This window comes from Palaemon carinicauda, chromosome 16, assembly GCF_036898095.1.
Source record: "Palaemon carinicauda isolate YSFRI2023 chromosome 16, ASM3689809v2, whole genome shotgun sequence".
NCBI lineage: Eukaryota > Metazoa > Arthropoda > Malacostraca > Decapoda > Palaemonidae > Palaemon > Palaemon carinicauda.
In genome coordinates, this window is record NC_090740.1 from 71,806,492 (window position 1) to 71,828,610 (window position 22,119).

The 22,119-nt window shown below is 44.6% G+C and overlaps 1 protein-coding gene across 1 annotated transcript in view; it reads right to left on the minus strand.

Annotated features, from left to right (window-relative positions):
• pch2 (pachytene checkpoint 2 protein) overlaps nucleotides 1-22,119 on the minus strand; it is a 150,681-nt gene that overhangs the window by 52,883 nt on the left and 75,679 nt on the right. The window contains exon 5 of the mRNA XM_068389899.1: nucleotides 852-973. Within this exon, the coding sequence (XP_068246000.1) occupies nucleotides 852-973 (122 nt within the window). The remainder of the gene's footprint in view (nucleotides 1-851; nucleotides 974-22,119) is intronic.

The window sequence follows — 22,119 nt, forward strand, 5'->3', positions numbered from 1 at the left end:
AATGGAAAACATTCGGTAATGGTCCAGAGGCAACTCTCCAGCATCAACAAGGAGACTTGAGATAGGTGAGGTTCTAAACACTCCTGTGGACAATCTAATACCAGCATGATGTACTGAATCTAATATCTTTAATCGGCTTGGGGTGGCTTTGCCATCGCAGAATGAGGGAATTGTCGTCATTGTAGAGGAGCAAGACTGCCTTTGTGCTGTCGAACTAACAGGGAGTGAGCAACATCTACTTCATACTGTGAAGGTGTATCCACACGAAGAACAACACCCCTGTGGAAGAGGACCGAGCCGCTGCGCTGGGGTAAGCTGGGGAGTCCTCCAACCTAAGGGTTGTCTGATGTCAAAGGGGAAAAGATCGTAAGGGAAAGGTTTCTCCGCCCTCGAAGAAAACCCCGAACTACACTAAACTAAAAGAACAAATTAGTGAAAGGCCAATGAAAAAAAAAAGGTTGGGCCGTAGAGAGAGACAAACGTCCACTCTCCAACGGGACAAAAGTAAAAGTGACAATAGAACACAGTTGTGTGTTTGAGCTGGGTAGTTAGTACTAACCCGTCCCCCCAATCTCGCTAAAAGCCTTATGGCTAAACTTCCAGCTTCACTGAAAGTATATATCCAATAAAGAGAGAAAGGGTTTGTACTTGGTGTCGGAACTGAATATTGTACTGGACAGTATTATTTGAAGTAGGTTAACTAAAATGGTGGATGCCTATTATAACTACTTTTGCCTCTGGAAGAAGTATTCAGAATGGAATTTGTTCTCTAGTTTAGATATAAATGAATGCAATAAAAACAAAGTAAAAATCCTTCTTACTGCCAACAATAAAGTCAATTCCTTACATACCTCTGAGAACCATTTGGAAAACAGTGAATGTGAATTAATTTCTAGTATCTGTGAATATTTATATTGCTTGCTCAATCTGATGCTTAACTTCTGTGCTAATGCCTTGCAAAGGGATGTCTTTCCTGAAATTTTCATTCCAAGTTTAAAATTCATTCTACAAATATAAGTAAATAAATGTACAAAAAATACAGATTCAAAATTAAGAGACTGATTTGTGTATCAAATGGGTAGTGTGAAATTATGATATAAATGAAACAAACAAAGAGCAATAACATTTAAATCAAAACCAAATAATGCACACATACATAACAGTCTACCCCTGGTGAGAGATTTCCCCTACATACCTTGATATGACAAAATTTGAAGTAATTTGTATTTTTCATAACGATGCAAACCTGTAGCTATTTATATGGTTTATCTTTTGGTGAAGCTGGAAGACTAGCCATAAAAACTTTAAAGCGAGGTGGAACTACCCTAGTGCTAGTTAACGGGGTGGGGGTAGGCTGGACAGCTAGCCACCCCGCTCACACACACACACCTACGTTGTTTCATCACTTTTTATTGTAGGTAGGACTTCTTGGGGAACAGGGGATGGCGGACCAATTTATATAAATAGCTACGAGTTTGTATCATTAGGAAAAATATAATTACTTCTAAATTTGCTATTTCTTCCGAAACTAAATACAAAACCTCGCTATTTACAGGGATTGACTTACTCCTTCGGAGAGTGGAAATCCAAACCAACTGGCTAGTATTTGACCTAGGGTTTTCCCTACACATGCTCCGCACATAACAGGGAGAAACCGTGACACCTCGCTAAACAATTCGTGCAAAGCATAATTAGCAGCCTGAGCAATCTGTGTGAATGTGTGATACTAGCAGTGTGACTAGTCTAGGTAAAAATCTTAGAAACTTAGCAATCTTACAATTAACCACAAACGTTACTCAATCCCACCTCGCCAGGGAGTATGGGGACATAATAAGTAAATCTCTATACCAGGTTACACGAATGGTTCTATCTGCAGACAGTGGAGGCCAGCTTTGCAAATTGATTGATTGATTTGGGGTTTTCTGGCATCCTGACATCTAAGGTCATTAATGACAATATCATTTATTGTAAATAAAGAATAAAAGAATATTCAATTAAAACCATAAAAGTAAAGATGTCATTTTAAAAGTTAAATAGCTTTCAGAAGACCTGCTTCTATAATAAAGCTAAAAATACCACTAGCATGGTACGACACATCATGTCCAAGAATCTTGGTAAGGATGAACCTGCCATCCTCACCTCAAGCCACAAACAGATATCTATTTCTTTCGCTACTAAGTAGGGCATTCAGTCAAAAAAATGCCTCACTGTCAAGGGTACCAAATAGTTATCACAATATCACTGGTATTGGCCAGTACAGTAGAGTCAAACCTCTAGCTATGAAAGAATCGGCTTAAGAAATTTCCACTTCACAAAAGGAGATGCGAAGAATTTTACAACTCAGATCACGAAAAATGTTTCGGATAATGAAAGGTGGTACGGAGCTGGAGCCCGACCGTAAATTCGCTACCATCCTCCAGCGTTCCCATTGGTTATCTCCCTACTCGGATGCTAGTTACCACCATGAGATCCTGCTCTCCTATTGGTCGGCATATACTGTACTGTATACCATCCTGCATCTACGCATCAGCGTTCCTAAGTCTTCTCGTTCCGGCAACGGTATCGTACGCATTGACTTAGTGTTTGTGATTTTGCTTTTGTAACAATTTCACAGTATGTACTGTTTGAATTCATAGTTTCTACTTTTGAGGTGAGGATTATTATTATTATTATTATTATTATCATTATCATTATTACTATTTTTTCTTTTTTAATTTACTAAAATCCATTATTTGCTCAGTATGGCTTGGAATGATCCTATGATCCTAATATCTCCGTTGATGGTCTTTAGTAGGAAATTTAGTATATTTGGTTTTGAAACCGCTGGATACAAAAATGATAGCGACCTTGCTAATGATATTGATAACCTTGTGAATTTCGGGGAAAGAAATAAGATTACTGGACAATTTCATTTTGTGATATGTAAAACTTGTAATGGCCCTCTTTTTGGTCATATTGGTACAGAAGATGATTGTGCTAAGACAAGAGCTAAGAAATTCAAGGATAAGGAAGTGAAGATTTTAATGGACCATTTCAGAAATTTTACCTGTTTCAAGAACAAGACGCCCACAAATTGTCGAATGTCTTAACAAAGGCTTCGGCCGCTTTCATGTCCGAGCTTGCAGCCTCCCCATGACGCACCACGGAATGAATGCCTGAGCATCTTAAATTTTTCAAACCACCCACGAGAAGCCTTGAACTCCAGGGGTTCCTGCTCCTGCGTCGGCTTTGGCCTGAGCATGCACGAGATCACCGAAAATGGCGCTGGCTTTCTATTTGGCCATATTCCTTCACAATCCCGCTTAACCACATGCCACCCTCATATTTCTTTATCATTTCCATCTTCATCTCCATGGAAAGCATCATCCTCTTCTTTCCTTTGACATCAGCCACTTTCTTAGGACCCATGGCTAATGATGTAACGTAATATCACACACGATACAGTACTGTACAATTGTTACGAAAGCAAATTCACAAACACTAAGTCATTGCGTATGATACAGCTGCCGAAATGAAAAGACGTAGGGTCGCCAATGCGTAAATGTATAACGGGATACAGTACAGTAGATGCTGACCAATAGGAGAGCAGGATCTCATGGTGGTAACTAACATCCAAGTAGGGAGATAACCAATGAGAGCGCAGGAGGATGGTAGCGAGTTTACGGGCTGTCGGGGAGCGAATTTTAAAATCAGTCTCGGACACGATCGGGCTCTCGCACTGTACCTCCGTTCGTTGTCCGAAACATTTTTCGTAATGCGAGTCGTAAAATTCTTTGCATCTCGTTTCGCAGAGTGAAAATTTCAGTAAGCAGATTCTTTCATATCGAGAGATTTGGCTGTACTGTACTCTATTTTGATATTTTGCCGTCCGTTTTGACTGTAGCATTGAGGAAGCCTCTGGAACAGCTGTGATGAAATATCACTTAAAAATGATGGTTCAGAAGAAAAATTCAAGTGACTAAGATTCCTGTCAAAATAACATTTGAATTTAGCCCAAATATATACACTTATGTTGGTCTTTATCATACTTATGTAGGTTGAATATTTAGAGGATTGATTCCTATGAGGCTCTGCATGGAGATATTTGTCTCTCCTGGTTTTGAAGACCTGAATTTTCTCATTGTATTTTTTTCCTTTTTTTTTTTAATATAAAAGGGAAGGGTGAAATGATGTTTAGTGAAATGTCTGGTAGAGTGTCTGGGATTGAGAGGGGAAGAGCAAGAGAGGTGTGGATTTATTGCAGAGTGAATGGATGACAGGTAAAGTAGTGGAATAGAAGGAGATATCATCTAGGTTAATGTGGGTAAGGGTTAGGTTGGGTAGGGAATGTTGGGCTTTTGTCAGTGTGTATGGGCCAGGTTGTGAGAAAAGTGAAGAAGAGCGGAATGAGTTCTGGAATGAATTAACTTGGTGTGTAGAAGGACTGGGTAGAAGGAATTATGTAGTCATGGGTGACTTAAATGGTAGAGTGGGTGCTGGAGAGGTAGAAGGTGTCATTGGGAAGTATGGCGTACTGTACAAGGTGAAAATGAGAGTGGTGAGAGACTGGTAGATATGTGTTGAGCAAGATATGGTGATAAGTTCTAGCTTTTTCAAAAAGAAAGATAAAAACAAGTATACATGGGTAAGAGTGGCAAATGGAAGAGTGGTAGAAAGGGCATTATTGGATTATGTGTTGATAACTAAAAGAATGTTTGGAAGATTGAAAGACGTGCACGTGTTTAGGGGTATGGCTAACGGTATGTCTGATCATTTTTTGGTGGAAGGAAAATTAGTTGTAGCAAAAGAGTGGGGGAATAGAGTAGGTGGATGTAAAAGGGAGCTAGTGAGGGTTGAAGACCTAATAAAACCTGGGGTAAAAAGTAAATATCAGGAAAGGTTGAAAATGGCATATGACGAAGTGAAAGTAAGAGAAACTGGTAATTTAGAGGAGGAGTGGAAGTTAGTAAAAGAAAATTTTGTTGGGATTGCAAGTGATGTGTGTGGCAAGAAGTTTGTTGGAAGCAGCATGAGGAAGGGCAGTGAATGGTGGAATGAAGGAGTGAAGGTAAAAGTGGAAGAGAAAAAGAGGGCTTTTGAAGAATGGCTGCAGAGTAATAGTGTAGAGAAGTATTAAAAATATAAAGAGAAAAATGTGGAAGTAAAGCGCAAGGTAAGTGAGGAAAAAGAAGGAGGCTGACCTGAGGAGGGGTCAGGGATTGGGTCATTCATATGAAGAGAATAAGAAGAAGTTTTGGAAAGAAGTGAATAGAGTAAGGAAGGCTGGCTCAAGAATTGAAGAGACAGTGAAAGATGGAAATGGAAGGTTGTTAAAAGGAGAGGAGGCAAGGAAAAGGTGGGCGGAATATTTGGAAAGTTTACTGAATGTTGAGGATAATAGGGAGGCAGATATAATTGCTGTTGCAGGTGTTGAGGTGCCGGTGATGGGAGATGAGAAAGAAAGAGAGATTACAAGAGAGGAAGTGAGGAGAGCACTAGATGAAACGAGAGTAGGAAAAGCATCTGGTATGGAAGGTGTGAGAGCTGAGATGTTGAAGGAAGGGGGAGTGACTGTACTTGAATGATTGGTGACATTGTTTAATATGTGTTTTGTGTTGTCAATGGTACCAGTAGATTGGGTTTGAGCATGTATTGTATCACTATATAAGGGTAAGGGAGATGTGCATGAGTGTTGTAATTCAAGGGGTATTAGTTTGTCAAGTGTAGTTGGAAAAGTTTATGGTAGAATACTGATTAATAGCATTAAGGATAAAAAAGAGAATGCAATCTTAGAAGTACAGGGTGGTTTTAGAAGAGGTAGGGGTTGTATGAATCAGATTTTTACAGCTAGGCAGATATGCGAGAAATATTTTGCAAAAGGTAAGGAGGTGTATGTTGCGTTTATGGATCTGGGGAAAGCGTATGATAGAGTTGATAGGGAAGCAATGTGGAATGTGATGAGGTTATATGGAGTTGGTGGAAGGTTGTTGCAAGCAGTGAAAAGTTTCTACAAAAGTAGTAAAGCATGTGTTAGGATAGGAAATGAAGTGACCGATTGGTTTCCGGTCAGAGTGGGGCTGAGACAGGGATGTGTGATGTCGCCATGGTTGTTTAACTTGTATGTTGATGGAATGGTGATGTATGGATCGGAGTTGTGGGGATTGAAAGTGACAGAGAGACAGAAATTGAATGTGTTTGAGATGAAGTGTCTAAGGAGTATGGCTGGTGTATCTCGAGTAGATAGGGTTAGGAACGAAGTGGTGATGGTGAAAACGGGTGTAAGAAATGAGTTAGCAGCTAGAGTGGATATGAATGTGCTGAGGTGGTTTGGCCATGTTGAGAGAATGGAAAATGGCTGTCTGCTAAAGAAGGTGATGAATGCAAGAGTTGATGGGAGAAGTACAAGAGGAAGGCCAAGGTTTGGGTGCGTGGATGGATGGAGTGAAGAAAGCTCTGGGTGATAGGAGGATAGATGTGAGAGATGTAAGAGAGCACGCTAGAAATAGGAATGAATGGCGAGCGATTGTGATACAGTTCAGGTAGGCCCTGCTGCTTCCTCCGGTGCCTTAAATGATCGCAGAGGTAGCAGCAGTAGGGGATTCAGCGTTATGAAGCTTCATCTGTGGTGGATAACGGGGGAGGGTGGCCTGTGGCACCCTAGCAGTACCAGCCGAACTCGGTTGAGTCCCTTGTCAGGCTGGGAGGAACGTAGAGAGGAGAGGTCCCCTTTTTTGTTTCATTTGTTTGATGTCGGCTACTCCCCAACATTGGGGAAGTGCCTTGGTATATACAGTATATGTATGTATTTTTGTAAACAGTGTTTCTTTCACCCACATAATCTGTCCACTTCTCAGCCACCAATTTAGTGATTGTTTTATATGCTTGTAATGTCATTTTTTTCTCCTATAGTTCTTAAAGTTTACTTAAGCTTGAAGAGATTCTACCTAAAGAAAATAAAGCAATTTATTATGGATTGCTGATTTTCCCCAGAATTAAATCAAGTCATACTACCTGGTTATTCAGGAAGCTCAAGGCAAGAAAAGATAATATGATATTTTGATTATAAAATAAATTTTTGAATATACTTACCCGGTGAATATATAATAGCTGACGTCTCGGACGGCTCGATAGATACCAAAAACTCGCGAGCGATCGCCATGAAGGTTGCGGGTGTGACCACCAACGCCGACTATCGGCCAGATACCGCATATACTTGTCAAGTTCTCCAGTTCTTCTCAGTCTGCTGGGTCTCTATCGGGGAGGAAGGGAGGGCCTTTAATTTATATATTCACCGGGTAAGTATATTCAAAAATTTATTTTATAATCAAAATATCATTTTTAGATATTAAACTTAGCCGGTGAATATATAATAGCTGATTCACACCCATGGTGGTGGGTAGAGACCAGTATTAATCCAATAAAGGCGTATATGCTCATGAGTTTTTGACAATTATATCATAAAAAAAACCCACTTAAATATAGGTACCTGGTAAGGAAGCTGACTCTGACGATTACTCTGCCTTATTAGTCCGCTTTCCTCATGAAGCCCAGCCATCCTCTCAGGATGCTGAAAGACTCCCAGGAGCTGTTATATCCAGGGCGACCACCCATACAACAGGACCTCATCAATACCCTTAATCTGGGCGCTCTCAAGAAACGACATTTGACCACCCGCCAAATCAAAAAGGATGCGAAAGACTTCCCAGTCTTCCGTACAACCCAAGACAAGATTAAAAACATTTCAAGAGAAGATTAAAAGGATATTGGGATTAAGGGAATGTAGTGGTAGAACCCTCACCCACTACTGCACTCGCTGCAACGAATGGACCCAGGGTGTAGCAGTCCTCATAAAGAGTCTGGACGTCTTTTAAGTAAAATGAAGCGAACACCGACTTGCTCCTCCAAAAGGTCGCGTCCATAATACTTCGCAGAGACCTGTTTTGCTTAAAAGCCACGGAAGTTGCTATCGCTCTCACTTCGTGCGTCTTGACCTTAAGTAAACAACGATCTTTCTCACTTAAATGAGAATGTGCCTCCCGGATTAAAAATCTAATAAAGTACGATAAAGCATTTTTAGACATAGGCAATGAGGGCTTCTTAACGGAGCACCATAAGGCCTCAGACCCACCTCGTAAAGGCCTAGTACGAGCTAAATAAAACTTAAGAGCTCTAACTGGGCACAGTACTCTTTCAACCTCGTTGCCTACGATTTCTGACAGGCAAGGTATATCAAAAGATTTAGGCCAAGGACGAGATGGCAGTTCATTCTTGGCCAAAAAACCAAGTTGAAGCGAACATGTGGCTTTATCTGTAGAGAAGCCGATGTTTTTACTAAAGGCATGGATCTCACTGACCCTTTTAGCCGAAGCCAAGCACACCAAAAAAAGCGTCTTTAGGGTGAGATCCTTCAGGGAGGCTGAATGCAATGGCTCAAACCTGTCGGACATTAGGAACCTTAGGACCACGTCTAAGTTCCAGGCAGGAGTTGACATACGACGCTCCTTAGAGGTCTCGAAGGACTTAAGGAGATCTTGGAGATCTTTATTATTGGACAGATCCAAGCCTCTATGTCTGAACACAGAAGCCAACATGCTCCTGTAGCCCTTAATAGTGGGAGCAGAGAGGGAGTGAACATTTCTCAGATGCAGGAGAAAGTCTGCAATTTGGGCTACAGAGGTACAGGAAGAGGAAATGGATGATGACTTGCACCAATCTCTAAAGACCTCCAACTTCGACTGGTAGACCTTGATAGTAGATGATCTCCTAGCCCTCGCGATCGCTCTGGCTGCCTCCTTCGAAAATCCTCGAGCTCTCGAGTGTCTTTCGATAGTCTGAAGGCAGTCAGACGAAGCGCGGGGAGGCTTTGATGAAGACTCCTTACGTGGGGCTGCCGTAAGAGATCCATCCTTAAAGGTAGACTCCTTGGAACATCTACCAGCCATTGAAGTACCTCTGTGAACCACTCTCTCGCGGGCCAGAGGGGAGCAACCAACGTCAACCTTGTCCCTTCGTGAGAGGCGAACTTCTGCAGAACCCTGTTGATGATCTTGAACGGCGGGAATGCGTACGCGTCCAGGTGAGACCAGTCCAGCAGAAAGGCATCTATGTGGGCCGCCTCTGGATCTGGGACTGGAGAGCAATAGGTCGGGAGCCTTTTGGTCAAAGAGGTCGCAAAGAGGTCTATTGTGGGCTGACCCCAAGTCATCCAAAGACTCTTGCACACGTCCTTGTGGAGGGTCCATTCTGTGGGGATCACCTGACCTCTCCGACTGAGACAGTCCGCCAAGACGTTCAATTTCCCCTGGACGAACCTTGTCAACAGTGAGATGCCTCGATCTTTTGACCAGATGAGGAGGTCCCTTGCGATGACGAACAGTGTGTGGGAGTGAGTGCCTCCTTGCTTGGAGATGTACGCCAAGGCTGTGGTGTTGTCCGCATTCACTTCTACCACTTTGTTTCGGAGAAGACTCTCGAAACTCGTCAAGGCCAAGTGAACAGCCAACAGCTCCTTGCAGTTGATGTGCAGGCTCCTCTGATCCGACGTCCAAAGACCTGAACATTCCAGACCGTCCAGAGTCGCTCCCCAACCCAAATCCGACGCGTCTGAGAATAACACGTGGTTTGGGTTCTTGACCGCCAGGGACAGACCCTCTCGAAGACTTATGTTGCTGTCCCACCAGTTCAGGCACGTCTTTACTGGCTCGGAGATCGGGATTGAAACAGTTTCCAAAGTCTTGCCCTTGTCCCAATGGGAGTCTAGATGGAACTGGAGAGGGCGAAGGTGAAGTCTCCCTAGCGAGATAAATTGTTCCAGGGATGACAGAGTCCCTAGGAGGCTCATCCAACTTCTCACTGAGCAACGGTCTTTTCTCAGCATGAGGCGGACTTTGAGCAAGGCTTGATCTATCCTGGTGGCAGACGGAAAAGCCCGAAAAGCTAGACTGCGAATCTCCATCCCCAAATAGAGAATCGTTTGGGAGGGATTCAGCTGAGACTTCTCTAAGTTCACTAACAGTCCCAACTCCTTTGCAAGATCCAACGTCCATTGAAGGTCCTGCAGACAGCGATGACGGGACGACGCTCTGAGCAGCCAGTCGTCCAGGTACAGGGAGGCTCGAATCCCCGACAAATGAAGAAATTTTGCCACATTTCTCATGAGCCTCGTAAAAACAAGAGGAGCAGGGCTGAGGCCGAAGCACAGTGCTCGGAATTGGTACACCACATTCCTGTATACAAACCTCAGATACGGTTGAGAATCCGGGTGTATAGGAATGTGGAAGTACGCATCCTGCAGGTCGAGAGAGACCATCCAGTCTCCCTCTCTGACCGCTGCTAGGACGGACTTCGTGGTCTCCATCGTAAATTTTGTTTTGACAACAAAAACGTTGAGCGCACTGACATCCAGCACTGGCCTCCAACCTCCTGTATGCTTTGGGACTAGGAAGAGACGGTTGTAAAATCCCGGTGATTGAAGGTCCGAGACTTTCACCACCGCTCCCTTCTCTAGTAACTGAGACACCTGCAGTTGTAGTGCCTGTCTCCTTGACTCCTCTCGATACCTGGGAGAGAGGTCTATAGGAACTGTTACCAGAGGAGGCCTCCGTACAAAAGGTATTTTGTATCCCTCCTTGAGCAACAACACAGACTCTCGGTCTGCACCCCTCTTCTCCCAGGCCTGCCAGAAGTTGTTCAGTCTGGCCCCTACCGCTGTCTGAGGACGTGGGCAGTCAGACTCTACCACGGGAGGACTTGGATCCTCTCCTCTTGCCTCTTTTACTGTCGGCACGAGCGCCTCCCTTACTGGGGGCTCTGCCACGAAAGGGCGGGATAAACCTAGTAGCTGGGGTATCGAGCTTGGGTCTTACGACATAAGACGATGAAGGAGCAGCCTTGCGCGCCGACGTAGCCATCAGGTCTTGGGTATCCTTCTGCACCAGAGAAGCCGCAATATCCTTGATCAACTGCTGAGGAAACAAGGCAGATGACAACGGGGCAAAGAGAAGCTCCGACCTTTGGCAGGGAGTTACTCCTGCCGAAAGGAACGAGCAAAGAGTCTCCCTCTTCTTAAGGACTCCTGCCGTAAAGGTAGCGGCAAGCTCATTAGAGCCATCACGGATAGCTTTGTCCATGCAGGACATAATAAGCACGGAAACATCACGGTCGGCCGAAGAGATCTTCCTGCTCAAAGCTCCCAGCGACCAATCCAAAAAGTTAAAAACTTCGAAGGCTCTGTAAACCCATTTGAGGAGATGATCAAGGTCCGAAGAGGACCAGTAAACTTTAGAGCGTCTCATGGCCAGGCGACGGGGAGAGTCTACGAGGCTTGAGAAGTCTCCCTGGGCAGAGGCAGGAACTCCCAAGCCGAGAACTTCTCCCGTGTCATACCAGACGCTCACTCTAGAAGCCAGTTTAAAAGGGGGGAAAGCAAAGGCTGTCTTCCCCAAACTCCTCCTGGTGATCAACCAGTCGCCTAGCAAACGCAAAGCTCTCTTAGAAGAGCGAGAGAGCACTAGCTTAGTAAACGACGGCGTCGAAGTAGCTAGGCCTAGCGTAAACTCTGACGGAGGCGAACGAGGAGCAGCAGTTACAAAATGGTCAGGAAACAGATCCTTAAAAATCAGCATGATCTTTTTAAAGTCCATAGAGGGCTGAGCAGCTTTAGGCTCCTCTCCGTCTGACAAAGTCCCCAAAGGAATATCAGTTGGAGGGGGATCAGCGACTTCCTCATCTGACGGAACCTCGTCCGACAACTGCCGAGTCTCATGAAAAGGAGAGACCTGCCGCGGCGGCAACGCTTGACAGGCAATGTCAACAAGAAAAGGAGCAGCAGTAGCAGCAGAGGAAGCGACGTCACGCCGCTGCTGAAAGGACTGAAATCCTTGTGACTGATCAACAACAACAGCTGAAGTTGATTGACGCTCGACGTCACGTCGGAACTGCCTTGACTGCATAGACTGAGCAGGCAAAACAACCTCCGACTGCGGTGACTGACGCTCAACGTCACGTCGAGGCAACGGAGCCGGACGGCGAACGTCAGTGCGGGGCTGCGGCGGCAGCAGCTGAACGTCAGTACGAGACTGAAGCAAGGGAGGATCCACGTCACGTGACTGACGTGAAAAAACACTGACATCACGTTTCAAAGTACTAGAAACGTCAGCACTAACGTCAAACGGACGAGTAAACACTCGTTTGGGCGGCTGACGGCCAGTCTCGATCAGCGTAATGGCGACTCGAAAGCAAAGGATCATCGCGAACCTGCTCAACGTCATACTCTTCCATAAGGGAGGCAAGCTTAGACTGCATGTCCCGCAGGACAACCCACTTCGGATCAATGGGAATCGGAACGGGCCGTGACGTCGGTAACGTCTGCGTTGGCAAAACATTGCCTCTACCGCGACCCTCGGACCCCGTGTTACGCTTGCGCTTAATAGGCGAACAGTCTTCCGACGACTGCAAAAGGTCAGAGCTGTCCCAATGGCTACAGCCAGGACGCTGGACCTGTCCTGAAGGGACTGACTTTCGCTTCAAGGGTCTAGAAACCTTGCGCCAAGGTTTCTTGTGCGATAAGTCTTCGGAGGACGAGGAGAACACAGTCTCACCCGTCTTATGGTAAGGGCGATCTTGACGAGAAACGTCCGATACCAAAGAGGGAACGTCTGTACGTTGGTTAACGCCTCTCGTCCCCTTAAGTCCTACGACATTACTTCTCCCTGGTGCAGGGGAGCCTGAAAGAGGTCTCGGACTAGGGGAGCGACAAGCACGAACAGACGAACCCTCGGTCGCAACACTAAATACACTTTGCGCACTTATCACTTTATCACTACGATTTTCTGTTTTACCACTCTGACACTTCAACAACTTAACATCTGACATGAGTTGGTTACGGTCCGATGCTAAGGACTCAACTTTTTCGCCTAAAGCTTGAATTGCAAGAAACATATCCCGCATGGACGGTTCATGAGTGCTAGTAGGGGGTTCAGGAACAACTACTACAGGGGAAGGATTAGGTTCAGGGGCATGGGAGGAGGAAAATTCCAAAGACCTAGAGGAGCTTCTCCTCACCCTATCTCTCTCCAGCTTATGAGTATATTTGTCATATTCAAGCCAGTCGAATTCCGACAAGACCACGCACTCATCACACCGATCTCCTAATTGGCAGGATTTACCCCGGCAATTAGAACAAACGGTATGTGGGTCGATAGAGGCCTTGGGAAGACGTTTGTTGCAATCCCTCGCACACTTGCGAAATTTAGGTCCAGGGATAGGAGAAGGGTCAGCCATATTGAACAATCAGAGAAAATCCAAGTCAAAACCAAAGTCATCAACAATAAACACTAGCCAAAAAAAAAGGGTTTCAAGAGTTTAATTGAAGAAAAAACACCCGTCACAGCGAAAGCTCAAAAACAACCAAAATAAAGTACTTCACCAAAAAGGACGAAAACTCAAGGTCATCAGCGAGCGGAACCAACTTGTCGACAAGACCGACAGAGAAGAACTGGAGAACTTGACAAGTATATGCGGTATCTGGCCGATAGTCGGCGCTGGTGGTCACACCCGCAACCTTCATGGCGATCGCTCGCGAGTTTTTGGTATCTGTCGAGCCGTCCGAGACGTCAGCTATTATATATTCACCGGCTAAGTTTAATATTTAAAAAAGAAAATTTCAGGTTCTAGCTGGCACCCCTTGCCCAATATAAAAAAGAAATTGTGGGGTGATGCCTTGTGCCCAGTTCTCTTGATTGTTTACCTTTGGCCTAGATTTCTGGGCATTCCACCGTTTTATCTTTTTGTGTAGTGAACGTTGGCGTGTGGTTGGCATTCGGACACTAGGCAGTCTGTATGATGCATCTGACCACAGTCTGCAAACCACTACAGCGTCAACAAGGAGGCTTGGAATAGGCAAAGTTCTAAAGACTCCAGTGGCCAATCTGATACCATTATGGTATATAGAATCTAAAATCTTCAGTCAACTTGGGGTGGCTGAGGAGTACTGTATATTTTACACCCATAACTAATTTTCTTTAAAATTAGAGCCTTGATTAACTTTAAAATATTTTTGCAGTCTGGCCCCCATGATGTATGGGATAAAACTTTTAAAAGATTCAGAGCCTCAGGACACTTTACTTTTAAAGCTTTCAAGTGAGGGACCCATGTAAGCCTACAATCAAATATCAATCCCAAAAATCTAATTTCACTTGCACACAGGATACGTTGACCTTTGATGTACATATCCGGGTGTGGGTGTACTCCCCAAATACGACAGAAATGGACATTAACAGTTTTGCCTGTTGAAAACTTAAATCAGTTCATTGAACTATTTTGTCGATTAAGAGTTGTAATTTTCTCTCAACCATTGCCATTCTAGCTCCAAAAATAATACAGAGATCATCTACAAATAGTGTTGAGAGAATATCTTTAGGAATGACAGAGGATATCCCATTAATGGCTAATGCAAATAGGGTTACACTTAGCACACTTTACTGAGGACCTCCCTCTTCCTGACATTTCCTCTTTGACAGAGTTTCATCAACTCTAACTTGAAAAAAATCTATGTGAAATGTTATTTTCATTATAAAGTAAATTTTTGAACATACTTACCTGGTAATTATATATATATAGCTTACGTCCCTAACGTCACGGCAGAAAATTCAAAACTTGCGCCAATCGCCGATTGGATAGCCAGGTGTACTACCTGTGCGCCCTAGCGAGGTACCTTGGAACCATCCCCTGTTTCCTTATATCTTCTATGCCTCTAGTCTCTAGAGGGGAGGGTGGGAATTTAATTATATATAACTACCAGGTATGTATGTTCAAAAATTTATTTTATAATGAAAATAACATTTTTAAACATAAAACTTACCTGGTAGTTATATATATAGCTGATTAACAACTTTGGTGGAGGGTTAGAGACAGCCATTATAGTTGGAATTCTGCTTAAGAGTTAAATAAAAAACAAGCTTAAGGGTTCGTACCTGATTATGTCCGCTTTCCTTATGAGATCCAGCGATCCTCTAAGGGGGCTGAAGATCTCTAGGAGCTGTCAAACCGGTGAACACACCTCTCTGTGACAGAGCCTCCTCTAATACCCAGTTCCGGGCTCTCTCAAGGAACAAAATTGACCACCTGATCAATCAATGATTGCGGAAGACTGTCGCAATCTCCACAAGACAACCATAAAAACAAATTTAAGTTCCAAGAGAAGAAAAGGTATTAGGATTATGGGAATGTAGTGGTGGATCCTTCCCCCACAACTGTACTCGCTGCTACGAACGGTCCCAGAGAGTACCGGTCCTCATATAGAGTCTGGACACTTTTCAAATAGTGTGAGGCAAACACAGATTTGCTCCTCCAAAAGGTTGTGTCCATAATGCTTTGCAACGAACGATTTTGTTAGAAGGCCACTGAGGTTGCTACATCTCTCACTTCGTGAGTCTTGACCTTTAAAAGTCTAAAGTCTGTCTCACTGCAATGTGTATGAGCCTCTCTAATTAAAAGTCTGATGAAGAATGACAGGGCATTCTTAGACATCTTCAAGGAGGGTTTCTTGACCGAGCACCACAGGCCTTCCGACTTGCCTCTCAACTCCTTCGTTCTGTCCAGGTAGAACTTAAGGGCCCTTACTGGACACAGGACTCTCTCTAACTCATCGCCAACCACATCCGAAAGATTCGGAATCTCAAAAGCCTTAGGCCAAGGTTGAGAAGGGCGCTCATTCTTGGAGAGAAAACCCAACTGCAATGAGCAGATAGCTTTGTTATCCCAAAAACCAAAGTTTTTACTGAACGCATGGATTTCACTAACTCTCTTGGCTGTTGCCAGACTAATCAAGGGTTTTCATCGTGAGGTCCTTCAGAGATGTAGAGTGCAAGGGTTCAAACCTGTCACTCATAAGGAACTTCAGGACTATATCCAGATTCCAAGCTGGTGAATCCTGGAGATGTTGCTTCGATGTCTCAAAAGATTTAAGAAGTTCCTGTATGTCTTTATTATTTGAAAGATCCAAATCTCTGTGCCTGAATACAGTTGCCAACATGCTCCTGTATCCCTTGATAGTAGATGAAGAAAAATTGCGCTTCCTTCGCAGGAATAAAAGGAAGTCAGCAATCTGAGTTACAGAGGTACTGGAAGAGGAAACAGAGTTGACTCTGCACCATTCTCTGAAAACCTCCCACTTGGATTGATAGACTCTGATGGTCGAAGACCTTCTTGCTATTGCATCGCTCTAGCTGCCTCCTTCGAAAACCTCTAGCTCTTGTGAGTTTTTTGATAGTCTGAAGGCAGTTAGCTGAAGATTTTGGAGACTTTGATGGTGCCTTTCCAAGTGGGGCTGTTTGAGTAAATCTACTCTCAATGGAAGGCTTCTGGGAGTGTCCACCATCCATTCCAGTACCTCTGTGAACCATTCCCTTGAGGGCCAGATGGGGGCTACTAGGGTCATTCTGGTCCCTTCGCTTGACACAAACTTTTGTAGCACCTTGTAAAGGATCTTGAAAGGTGGAAAAACGTACACGTCTAGATTGGACCAATCTAGCAGGAACGCGTCCGTGTGTGCTGCTTCGAGATCTGGCACTCGGGAGCAATACGTCTCTGGACTTTTGGTCTTTGAAGTCGCGCAAGGCCGACCCCAAAGTCTCCACAGACTCTTGCAAACTTCTAGATGGAGTGTCCATTCTGTGGGTAGGACTTGACCTCTCCTGCTGAGACCATCTGCCAAAACATTCTTCTCTCCTTGGATGAACCTTGTAATCAGAATTACATTTCTTTCCTTTGACCAGATGAGCAGATTCCTCGCCGTCTCGTAAAGGGAAATCGAGTGAGTTCCTCCTTGCTTGGCAATGTAAGCCAATGCTGTGGTGTTGTCGCCATTGACTTGCACTACCTTGTTCCAGACTGACCCTTCGAAGCTTTCTAGGGCCAATAGGACTGCTAACAGCTCCTTTTGGTTTATGTGGAAGGACTTTTGAGCCTCCGTCCACAACCACGATACTTCCAGCTTTCCCAGTGATGCTCCCTACCCCGAGTCCGAGGCGTCGGAACACAACACAAGGTCTGGGTTCTTCAGATCTAATGGGTAACCTCCTTGAAACTTGACTGGATCGTTCCACCACTGAAGGAAACTTCTTATTGACTCTGTGACTGGAATACACATCGTCTCCAAATCCTTCTTCCTGTTCCAGTGAGAATTGAGGTGAAACTGGTGAGGTCGAAGATTCAGTCTTCCTAGAGAGACAAAGTGTTCCAACGAGAAGAGGGTTCCTAACAGACTCATCCACTTCCTCGCAGAACACTTCTACTCTCCTAGAAACGATTGTACTTTCAAGATGGCTTGCTCCGTCCTTAAGGGAGACGGAAAAGCCCGAAAAACTCGACTCCGAATCACCATCCCTAAATAGAGTATCTCTTGTGATGGTGTCAGAAGAGATTTGTCCTTGTTGACCAGAAGACTCAATTCTTCTGTCAACTTTAATGTTACCTGAAGATCCTTCAGGCAGAGATCGTGAGAGCGAGCTCTGAGAAGCCAATCGTTTAAGTACAGAGAGGGTCTGATGCCTCTTGAGTGGAGAATCCTTGCTACATTGAGCATAAGTTTCGTAAAAATTTGAGGGGCGGTGCTGAGGCCGAAACACAGGGCTCGAAACTGAAAAACATTTCCCTGGAATACAAACCTCAGATAATGCTTGAAGCTTGGATGAATAGGGATGTAGAAATAAGCGTCCTGGAGGTCTAGTGAGACCATCCAGTTGCCCTTTCTTACTGCTGCAAGAACTGACTTCGACATCTCCATCAAGAACTTTGTCTTTTGGATAAATGTGTTGAGAACACTTACGTCCAGAACTGGACGCCATCCCCCCCGAGTTCTTGGGAACCAGGAATAGGCGGTTGTAAAACCCTGGTGACTGCAAGTCCTGCACCCTCTCTATAGCCACCTTCTCCAACAAGAGAGACACTTGAAGCTGTAATGATTGCCTCTTTAACTCCTCTCTGTACCTGGGAGAGAGATCCACTGGGGTTAAAATCAAAGGAAGTTGCTTATAAAAGGGATCTTGTAACCCTCCTTTAGAAGTTGGACTGACAAAAGGTCTGCACCCCTCATCTCCCACGCCTGCCAGAAGGTGTGTAGTCTGGCTCCTACTGCCTGAAGGTGAAAGCAGTCAGACTCTGCTTCGCCCTGTCCTAGATCCTCTCCTCTTTGCTCCCCTTCCATCTGGTCTAGAGTTACCCCTGCTGGAAGACCTCCCTCGAAAGGGCTGGGAAAACTTAGGGAAAGGTGTATCATCTTTAGGCTTGCGGCTAGAAAAGGAAGATGGTAAGACTTTTCTTACCGTCTTAGAGACTAGGTCTTGGGTGGCCTTCTGAGTCAAAGCAGAAGAAATCTCTAATAAGATCCTGCGGAAAAAGAGATGAAGACAGCGGAGCAAACAGTAATTTAGATTTCTGGAAGGGAGTAACCCCTAGCGACAGAAATGAACACATCTGGGCTCTCTTCTTAAGGATGCCTGCTGTAAAAATCGCTGCCAACTCATTCGAACCGTCTTGTAATGCCTTATCCATGCAGGACATGACATGGATTAAACTACAAGAGTCCCCTTCTTTAAGTGCAGCAACCTTCTTGCCCAAGGCCCCCAGAGTCCAATCGAGGAAGTTAAAAACCTCGAAGGTTCTGAAGACACCTTTGAGCAGATGGTCCAACTCTGAAGTAGACCAGAGAATCTTGGTCTTCCTCATGGCCAATCTACGGGGAGAGTCTACCAGGCTTGAGAAATCTCCCTGGGCAGAGGCAGGAACTCCCAAGCCGAGAACTTCTCCTGTATCGTACCATATACTGGACCTAGTTGCTAATCTAGTTGGGGGAAACGTGAAGGCTGCTTTCCCTTGGTCCTTTTGGATTCCATCCAGTCTCCCATCAACTTAAGAGCTCTTTTCGACGAACGAGACAGAACCATTCTAGTAAACAGAGACTACTTCTTCATTTTCCCAAGCGTGAATTCCGATGGAGGCGAACCTGGAGCAACGGGAACAAAAGACTCTGGGAACTCATCATTGAATACTTTCACAAGTTTCTTTAAGTCCACTGAAGGGCGAAAAGATTTAGAGTCTTCTCCTTCAGATAACTCCTCAAAAGGTTCGACAGGAGGAAGAACATCAACTTCTTCCTCTGATAAGGTTCCTTGACGCTCTGCGAAACGCTCGCGGTCCACGCGATCACAGCTAAAGAGTTCTAGATCTTGCTCAACGTCCTGTTTGGGTGCTCACTGCTCGACAACGCGTCCTGGAGGACGCTCGACCTTCCGCCTTGTTGGACGCTCAACGTCCTGGATCGAAGGACACTCGACTTCACGACTAGAAGGACGCTCAACGTCACGCTTAGCTAAAGGAGGACGCTCGACGCCTCGCTCTGGAGGACGCTCGACATCGTGTCTTGCTGGCCACTCAAAAGCACTTCCTGTATGATGTTCACTATCACTCCTAATAGGATGTTCGGCACCTTGCTTTGAAGGACGCTCGACTTCCTGGAAGGCTGGATGTTCAACGTCGCCTGTTGTAGGGCGTTTAACGTCTCGTTCACCAGGACGCTGGACGCTACGCGCCGTCGAACGCTCAACGCGTCTAGATACTTGCCGTTCGTCTACAAGAGTCTCGCGACTCGCCGCCTTGCGCCGCTTGGCGTCCAGAGCGGAAGCTTCCGTAGCTTGGTAGCTTTGCATAAAGGACGAAAGCTTTTGCTGCATCTCTTACAACATATTAAGATTTGGGTCTACTAGCGAAACAGGTGACGATACGTTAATCTCAGGCTCGCTCTCTACACCGCTCAAAGACCGCTTAGAGCGTCCAGAGGGTGAGGGCCAATCTGATGGTGGAGGAGGACCATGAACCGAGGTAATGCCCAGTTCAGACAACTGCCCAACAACTGGACGATTATTTACAGAATCTAACGTCCTAGCAGGACGCTTGGCAGGCGAGCTCTCTTTGGTGGAAGGAAAGCGCTCTGGGCTGCTCCAATGGCTACAACCTGGACCTTGTGATATCCTGGAAGGACACTGGTTGCCATTATCAAACTTCCTCTCAAGAGGTCTGGACGCTTGACGCCAGCCTCTTTTAGGAACAGCGTCATTCGAGGATGAATAAAACACCTTAACCTCACCTTTCCTATGGTGAGGGCGAACGTCCTGGGAAACGTCAACAGGAACGCTCGAGGGGACGTCTGTTCGGGAGCTAAAACCTTTCGTATCCTTTCATCTTTCGACATTCCTTCTCCCAGGTGTTGGGGAGCTTGGAAGACGTCTAGGACTAGGAGAACGACAAGCCCGAGCAGGCGCACCCTCCACAGCACTAAAATCACTCACTGCACTTCTCGCACTTTCACTTTTAAGCTGCTTAACGTCGGACATTAATTGCATCCTATCTGCAGCAATAGATTCAACCTTCACGCCCAACACCTGAATAGCCAACATCATGTCTTTAAGTGTAGGCTCATTAGCGGTAATCGTAGTGGGATCAGGAACTACCACTACAGGGGAAGGAATAGGTTCAGTGAAATGAGAAGAGGAAAATTCTCTTGAAGAGCGAGAAGAACTACGCCTCAACTTATCTCTTTCTAATCTTCGCGTATAGCGATCGAATTCTAGCCACTCATGCTCAGATAATAGAAGGCATTCGTCACACCTATCATCCAGCTCACAAACCTTACCTCTACATTTAACACAGAGCAAATGAGGATCAATGGAGGCCTTAGCCAAACGGGTCTTACACCCACTCACACACACTCTAAGAGTTAAAGGGCCATTTTGAAAAATTGTTAGAGATCAAAACAAGCATGGGTCAAAATATCAATATCCAAACATAAATCAAGAGTATCCAATAGAAAATCCAATCAAGCGAGAGTCAAAAACCAAATTATTGTACTTCACCAAAGGGACAGCAATAATATCAGGAAAAAAGCGAGGGAATATCCAATAATTTTGCCGCTATCGGTGGCAGGGAAGATATGAGTGAACAGGGGATGGTTCCAAGGTACCCCGCTAGGGCGCACAGGTAGTACACCTGGCTATCCAATCGGCGAGAGTTTTGAATTTTCTGCCGTGACGTCAGGGACGTAAGCTATATATATAACTACCAGGTAAGTTTTATGTTTAAAAACAAATGATTGAATGAACAATGGTAGCTCTCCTTTCAATCCTAAATTATGAATGGTTTTTAGTATACCATATCTCCATGTAGTATCATATGCCTTTTTGAGGTTTGAAAAGACTGTTATAAGGTGCTGTTTTGAACCAAAGGGTTCACAAATAGAGGCCTCAAGTCATACCAACACATCAGTCGTTGAATTCCTTTTTCTAAATCCACACTGGATAGGTAATAAAATAACTTTCTTCTCCAGATACCACATCAGTTTTGCATTGACCATCTTCTCCATGATCTTACATAAACAACATGTCAATGCAATTGGTCCATAGTTTGCTGCTAAATACTTATTCTTACTGGGTTTTAGAAAGACTAAAATAATGGCTAGTTCCCAAATATTTGGATAACTATGATCTTGCCATATTCTGTTAATAATGCTTAAAATAAATAACTTGGTATTAACATGTACATGTTTAATCATTGCATATGGAATTCCATCAGGACAAGGGGCTGTACCGTTGCAATTAGCAAGTGCAGAATCAAATTCCCGTAATAGGATTATTATAAGATTCCTTCTTTTCTATTGTAAAATTTAGCATTTTCCATTCTTCATTGCTTCTATGCTGGTGACCGGGAGCTACTTTACACTTGCTTGATACATTACAGAAATGATCAGCCAATGCATTGTTAACCTCAGTTGCTCGAGTCACATACTGACCATTCACCTTTAACACTGGTGGTGGGTTGGAGGTGAATTTGTCGGCTATCTTTCTTATTTTCTTCCACACAGAAGATGGTGGTGTTCTACTGTTAATGGAGGAAACAAAAGACATCCAAGACAGTCACCTAGCTTCTTTCATGGCACAGCAGAACTGTGCTTTACATTTTTTTTATATATTAAATTCTCCTCTGTACAGCATCTATGCAATCTAGCCATATTTTCTTGTAATTTTCTGTAGAGCAGTTAATTCTGAAGACCATCGGATGACTGGTTGCCGTTTGAATAACCCTGTGGTT